This window comes from Miscanthus floridulus, chromosome 5, assembly GCF_019320115.1.
Source record: "Miscanthus floridulus cultivar M001 chromosome 5, ASM1932011v1, whole genome shotgun sequence".
Taxonomy (NCBI): Eukaryota; Viridiplantae; Streptophyta; class Magnoliopsida; order Poales; family Poaceae; genus Miscanthus; species Miscanthus floridulus.
Window position 1 is genome coordinate 108264326 of NC_089584.1, and position 7415 is coordinate 108271740.

A 7415-nucleotide genomic window follows, 5' to 3' on the forward strand; every position below is an offset into this window, starting at 1 on the left:
TTTATAGGGCCTTGCTTGAGTCGTAGCTGTAGCCTGTGGGCAGGCATGGCACTCGCTAGGGCATAACCTTGTCTAGAACATTGCAAACTCGATCCACAACCCGTGGGGTATACCTATCTAGGACATTGATATTACCCGTGTTTAGTTTAGTTGGTTGAAAAGTTGAAATTTGGCTACCGTAGCACTTTCGTTTTTATTTGGCAATTAGTGTTCAATCTTGGACTAATTAGGCTCAAAACGTTCGTCTCGCGATTTCCAACCAAACTGTGCAATTAGTTTTTTTTCGTCTATATTTAATGCTCCATGCACGTATCGTAAAATTCGATGTAATAGGTACTATAGCATTTTTTGGAATTTTTTTTTTTTGAACTAAACATGGGCTAAGGTGGAAGATCTCAACTTTACAAACCGAGACATGGGCTAAGGTGGAAGATCTCAACTTTACAAACCGAGAAACTTTTCAAACTCTGATGTGCAAACCTATAGCAATGCATCGTGACTTAGCGGTGGCCACAACCGTCACATCCAACCCCTGTTTTATGGGTTGACAACAATGGCGGACCTACGTGGAGGCCAAAATGAGTCGTGCCCCGGCCCCACCTTGGCGTTTGAATTTTCTCAATGATGTCAATGATTAATTCTTAGAAAGTAACAAAGATTTCCTCATCAAATATAACTTGAATACTCTTGGCCCCCTCTTGAATCCCCTTCAAGCTCCATCACTAGTTGACAACAAGAAATTCTTTAACTGATCCAAATTCCCGAGGAGCCAAACTCAAGATCCTGAAAGAGTGAAGGTGCTACTAAGCACATACAACCAGCTACATGCGCCTAGCCCAACGGGCAAGGGCAACAGCCACCAGGACTAGCTACAGGCGCACGGCGCACCATAAATTCAGCACTGCCGATCGTGGCGAACAGCCGAGCGTGCAGTTCCAGGCCTCCAGCGCCGTGCACTCGCTGCCATTCACCACCGTGCAGCGAGTGCAGATGCCTGAAAAGAGTCACGTTACCTAGCTACTGACAATACGTGTACGGTCAGACATGCGCTGCACGGCACCTGAAAATCAGGTCCAGCTAGCGAATTGGTTGGAGCTAGCTAGCCTACCGGTACGATGTGATTGATTGGCTTCTGCATCTGTCAGTTTCTTTGTTTGCCTTCCCACTCGCTCCGTTCCATTAAAAGTCTCATTTTTTACTTTCAAGCTTACTGTTTATCTTATTTAATTTTTTATACAAATAATAAAATAAATAAATCATTATTTAAGTATCTCAATGATAAAATAAATCATAACAAAATAAACAATATTTATAAAAAAAATTGAATAAGACGAACGAAAATCTAAGAGTAAAAAATGACACTTTGAATTGGATGGAGCGAGTAGCATCCTAGGGCAGCCCCAATAGACAGTACTACGTATCATTAGCAGTAACCTAGTACTACTCTCAATAGTGTTACGACCTTGACATAAACTGCAACAGTTTAGAACTGTTTTCACGTATACTCTACCTTAGAGTGAATATTATTCACATGTATATCTTTAAATTGTTTTTTTCATAACGAATCTAATAATATTTATTTTATATTATTTTTTACAAATTTGGTTAAATTTCAAAGTACATAGTAGACACAACATAAGAAATAATTAATTACTGTGATAGCTTGCATGTAATTAATGAAGTGATATCATGTACTTGTAAAGATTATTTCTTTCCATTGATTTAATACTACTTCTGTGAAGTGGCTGCTTTAATTAGATATCGAAGTATGATACTGTAGATCGGTTTAGTGCTTCACAATGGCAATACTTTTTTTTTGCGAAAGATCACAATGGCAATACTACTTTGCGTTCCATTCTAAATTATAAGATGTTTAGCTTTTCTAGATATATATAATTTTTACTATATATTTAGATATACACTATGTTTAGATATATATATAAAAACATAATATATTTAAAAAAACAAAATATATTATAATTTGGTAAGCCCTTCGTTCCAAATTATATGATGTTTTAGTATTTCTAGATACACATAGCAAAAAGCTATGTACTTAGAATACACTTAGGTATTGGTACATAGTAAAAATAATATAGAACAGAGTAGAAACATCTTATAATTTAGTACATATACTAAGCTTCGTGCGGTAGGGCCCACGTACGGGTCAAGTCTGGAGCCGGACTCGCACGCTTGCCTCTTACTTCCGGTTCCTGCGTAGTCCCGGCTGACTGGCTTTCCCTCGGTGACAGGAAACTGTGCACGTACTATATCCACAGCCCACATTGTACGTACGGTGGATGTAACGACAGGTCGGCAGCGAGTTTTCTCTGCAATTTAGGGCAGCGACAGCATGACAGCGCGCCCGTTTTCCTAGCCAGAAAAAGGAGAGAAAACGAGAGGCGACAAGAAGTCCACATGGACCATCAACCTCTGTGTATTTTGGTGGTTGCCGGACGGTAATGTCTCTCACCAGCAGCGGAGAATTCTTGCTCAAGGCCACATAAAGACGCATGCGGTTCTAGGTAGCAGCTGATGCTGATGCTAATCGAACCAGCTGTTGTCCGATCCGCGGCCCACCCACTCGGTAGCATCCACGACCTGTGTAATGACTGTGTGTGAGTATGGCGGCAGCTCGCTGTCGTTTTCAGAGGACAGGTAAAGGTACATACTACATGGCACATGGATGTTACATCTAAAGCTTTGCTAAACAGGGAAAACTGATACCAGTAGTACATCACTAAACAGGTCGTTACCTTATCTTGGAGCCCACATGGGGTGGTTATGGTATCAAAAAACGAGCCACATTTGACGATGCACAGCGAGCGGTGCGGAGTAGGAGCAGCCGTGCCAGGTCAAAGAAAGTTTCGACAGGACTGAGAACCTGGGTGGGACTGTCCATCACTCCAAAAAAGACTTTTGGGATCCTACGGTGACGCTGACAGCAACTGTAGCTTCGTCGCCTGCACGACTGAAACAGAGCAGGCGCACGAGACGAGAGGTACTACGTACAACCCATGTGTACACCGGCGCACAGTGCACGAGACGCCCGCCCATGCAGATGCAGCTCTCCCGTTGCCGTCCAAAAAGCCTCTGTCCCATCAGCACTGCTAGTACCACCTCTGGATCGTTGACCATTCAGGTATGGAGGTTAGCTAGTGCCTAGTGAGTCGGCCTGCACTAGCCCGTGAAGTGCCTCGTGGTCGTGGCGCAAGGATACGAGATTTATTGGGCCGGCCGGATCAGACGTACTGGCCGCGGCATTACCGAACCTGCAAAACTTTTTTACTAGGAGTACTACCGCTCAGTCTTCTCCCGCGGCGACTTTCTCTGCGCGCGATCAGGCGATCAGAGATGGGGACACGCCGGCCATCGAGCACGGTTTAGAAGGGGGCCCGGGCCGGCGCGGGCAGCAGAAGCCTCAAGCCAGCATCCATGACCGCGAGGTGTAGCAAGCGCGTGTAGGGACGGAGCCGCCCCCGAGCCCGGAACAAAGTGGGCGGCTTGCCAGCAGCAGCAGCCAGCAGAGCGGATCCCGCTCGCCGCCGCGTGCGTACTTCCAAGAGAAGACGCTATCCCAGTGCGCGCCCGCGAAGCCAGGACCGGCAGATCTTGGCGTCATCGAATCGCCCGGCCGATCTGATCCCCCGGTCCCCGGCCGCTCTCTCACCGCTCGCTCAGGCGCCGGCCGGCCGGCCGTTCTAGGTGTGTGACCTATCGTTTGCCGGGCGCTGCTAGTTACCGGCTCACGTCCTTGTTCCCTTGCACCGTTTTTACTCGTCGGGGTGTCCGGGTGGGCATGCATGTGTGCCTTGGCAGGGCGGGAGCCGCAACAGTGCGCGTCTGAGCTGGTCGTTTGGAAGATCCCGCCCCGCGGTTTTTGTTGGCTTGCACTCCGAGCCTTGGGCGGGGAGCGGGGAGCGCAGAGCGGGGGGGAATCTCTCGTGAGCTGGGTGTGCCCGGTCCGGGGACGCTAGTACGCGACTGACTGTGCGGTGCCGCCGAGTCGTTGAGATCCACGCGTCAGTTCCGGCGCTCTCCCCTCCTACTAATCCGATCACCGCTGCCGCTGTGGGGATCGCTCCTCTCTCTCTCTCTCTTTTACGGTTCGAGAGGCTGATCCGCGCGTGGGTTTCAGCGAAACCTTAGCTTGCTTTCCTCTTCGGGGCTGCAGTGCTGCACTGCACGACGGCCGCGCGTAAACCTCGCCGGCTTCCTCTACTGGACGCTGCCTCTGCCTGTAATTTGCTGCCTAATTCCGAGCCGCCTCTTTTGCCGCTGCTTCCTCTGCAAGGTCTCTTGCTTTAATCTCGTGAGCTTCTTTCTGACGCTGCTGCAAGTTGAGCTTGTTTTCGTTTTGCTTCTTGAAGTCCAATCCGCTCCCAAGGATTCCTCTGTACAATTCGCTGCCTTTTGCCCTTTTGGCTGTCTGGCTTTGCCTACGTACGGAACGAAAAGGTTGTATCCGGTGTTTCTTGCTCCAGGCGCCTCCTTCGGCCGTTTTCAAACCAAACGCTCTCTTTTCCCCTCTAGTTGGAGGCACAGCTCGCCGTGTCATCATCCATCCCAAAATTCCCATCTGCAGCGCTCTGTTCTTCTTTGATTGCTCTGCTCCTCTGTTGATGAATTTCGCCTGTTGATCTTCCTTTGCTGTAACGCTTGCCCCCATTCCTTTCGTTTTTTTTTATTGAAGAAAACCCCATTCCTTTCGTTGACCGATTTGCATTCTCGTGCGCAGAGAATTGCCGCAGCATGAGGCGCATCGTGAGATGGCTCAAGCAGCTACTGACGGGCAGAAAGGAAGAGCACAGGGGACTCCAGGCGAACCATGTCGGTACCGACTGGGGCGACGGGCCGGAGAAGGAGAAGAAGAGGTGGAGCTTCGCAAAGCAGAGGAAGAGCGAAGCTGACGACGGCGCGCGGTCGTCGGGTCTGGACGCCGTCGCTCCTCCTGCCGCGGTGGAATGGTCGCAACTGGTGATGAGGCCAAGGGAGGATGCGAGAGCTCGAGAGCACCGTGCCGCGGTCGTGATCCAGAAAACATTCAGAGGCTACCTGGTATGACCGTCCCGAGCTTCCGTCTATTCTTCTCGTTCTGATCTCTTCCTAGCTTCTTATTCATTCATACGTACACGAGAAGTATTGTTTTTTTAAACTACAATTTCCCCCTTTTTTTTAAAAAAAAAAGTTATGCAGTATAGAAGTTTCTTTTTGTGCAACGATGCAGATGCCTCTTTCAGTGTATTTTTGCTATATTCTTCAGCCTTTTTGTTTGTTACTGCTTGGTGCCTTGGCTAGGTGGACTAGGCTGTTGTTGTATGTGATGTCACTTCTGCTCCTGTTCCCTTTTCTTTTTCCATGATACACAGTCGTTTGTTAGCTCTTGCGTTGTCCGTACTATACAAAATATGCACGTTGATCCGTCGTGCAATTGTTTACTGTCTTTTACTCTGCGTCGGCGAAGACTTCATCGTACTATCAAGTTTCTGTTTGGCGTCAGAGCAGTTGATTATCACGTAGCCTGACATAAGCCTCATTACCTAATCCGGAGTTGTTTAATATAATACGGATTAAAACAGTTTTTTCCCCCTAGAGGAAAGTCTGACATTGGGTTGGGTTTGAATCCTTGGTGTCAGGCTAGGAGAGCGCTTCGAGCTCTCCGGTCACTCGTCAAGATCCAGGCGTTGGTACGGGGATACCTGGTGAGGAAGCAGGCAGCCATGACGCTGCACAGATTGCAGACGCTCATGCGGCTGCAAGCCGACTCCATCGCCGTCAAGAATGCTTCGTACCGGAAATCCATGGAACAAGAAGTAACCCACATGTCTTTTTTTTTTTTTAAAAAACTTTTTTTTTGAAGACTTATGTGATCCTTTGTCCTGCAGGAGAGGATCTTTGCTCGGGACGTGCAGATGAAGCCGCTGGCGACGCCGGTGCATCGCCGGATGCTGTCTGACAGCACGGACTCCAACTACGAGCGCAGCCCGCGGATCGTGGAGATGGACACTTGCCACCTCCGCTCCCGGTCCTCACGGATCACCAGCAGGTATAACCCGGATCAGTTACCGGAGTATCACCGCCACGCGGCGCCGACGCCGTCGTGCTCGCCGCTTCCCGGCGGCAAGCAGCAGCAGCCCGCGCGGCTCTCGTTCCAGCGTAGTGCCCGCGATGAGCGCGACCCCCGGGGCTCCAAGACTGCACAGAGCACGCCCCGGTTCGCCTGCCACGACTCATCATCGCCTGCCAAGAGCGTCGAGCACAGCCTGGCCAGCACGCCACGGCGGCGCGCCACGCAGCGGGACCGGGACGAGCTCGTCAGCCCGCGGTACATGGCGGGAACCGCGTCCTCCGCGGCCAGGACGCGGTGCCACAGCGCGCCGAGGCAGCGGCAGACGACCGACGCCGAGCAGGCGCCGACGACGGCGTCGAGGAGGTCGTCGTGCTCGCATGCGCACGGCGGCGGGTTCTGCTTCCAGTGCTCGGACGTGACCCGGGCGTCAGGCTTCTCCGGGATCAGCTTCGGCGACGAGGTGGCCAGAGACTACTACCTGGACAGCTTTTGGTGATCAGGCAACGTGATGCGAAACTGGTGGGTTGGTGGACTGTTTCTGTTTTAGAATGTAGTAGAAGACGAGTGCACGGAATTGTACATAATCGTAGTGACGCTAAAACATCTAGCAAGTCATGGAGTGACTGGAAGATTACACGGGACAACAGGACAGCAAGCAGTCTCACAGAAGAGTGTAGTATAGATAGTTGTACACACTTGTTGCTTGGGTGTTGAAGTGTTCCCATGTGGAGGATGAAGCTAACGGCATTGTGAGGCAGCGATACCGACTATCTAGTTATTAGCAGGTCAGCGCGCAGCTGCGGCTGATATTAAAGTCGGCTGAAGTTGTTTTGTTGTGAGAGAAAAATATTGTAGATTCTAGCTGATAAGCTGGCTGAAGCAAACATGCCCAATTTGATACATCTGATTATAATAATTAGATTATATGATCAAATTTTGATTGGAACGGAATTGATTATATGATGAATTATTATAATCAAAACTCTTGATTATCATAATTCCATAATCCAGGTGAGACCAAATTATAGGGGATTATGGGCGCTGAGAGTCTAACTTGCCCTCCATTAATTATCTAACTTGCCAAATTTCTCATTTTAATCTGCAAAAGGAGGTCGTGCCCCAGCAAGGCCAATGCCCGGATTTCGACGGATCATTGATCGACATGCAGTAATTTAGGCTAAGTAACCAAAAATAATTTTGCAAAAGAATTATAGGGGACTATGTGTCGGTGTTTTGAGTTACCACCGACGAGTAAATTTTCAGTATTACGCGTCTAGCTCGGATGGTATGCTTAGAGGACACGAGGTTTATACTGGTTCGGGGAGAAAGTCCCTACGTCCAGTTCGTC

General features: G+C 49.2%; 1 protein-coding gene across 1 annotated transcript; it reads left to right on the plus strand.

The window, feature by feature from the left end:
• Nucleotides 1–3816: 3816 nt before the first annotated feature.
• On the plus strand, nt 3817–7034 carry LOC136452954 (protein IQ-DOMAIN 25-like). Its single transcript, XM_066453527.1, has 4 exons — nt 3817–4237; nt 4736–5055; nt 5634–5810; nt 5883–7034. The coding sequence occupies exons 2-4, from the start codon at nt 4750–4752 to the stop codon at nt 6561–6563; spliced, it is 1164 nt and encodes a 387-aa protein (XP_066309624.1). The 5' UTR covers nt 3817–4237; nt 4736–4749; the 3' UTR covers nt 6564–7034.
• Nucleotides 7035–7415: the final 381 nt, after the last annotated feature.

Excerpts from the sequence above, each read along its gene's own strand:
- LOC136452954 (XM_066453527.1), top strand. The coding sequence starts at position 4,750 with ATGAGGCGCATCGTGAGATGGCTCAAGCAGCTACTGACGGGCAGAAAG. Across the intron at positions 5,056-5,633 it reads AAACATTCAGAGGCTACCTG|GCTAGGAGAGCGCTTCGAGC; the intron begins GTATGACCGTCC and ends CCTTGGTGTCAG. Across the intron at positions 5,811-5,882 it reads GGAAATCCATGGAACAAGAA|GAGAGGATCTTTGCTCGGGA; the intron begins GTAACCCACATG and ends TTTGTCCTGCAG.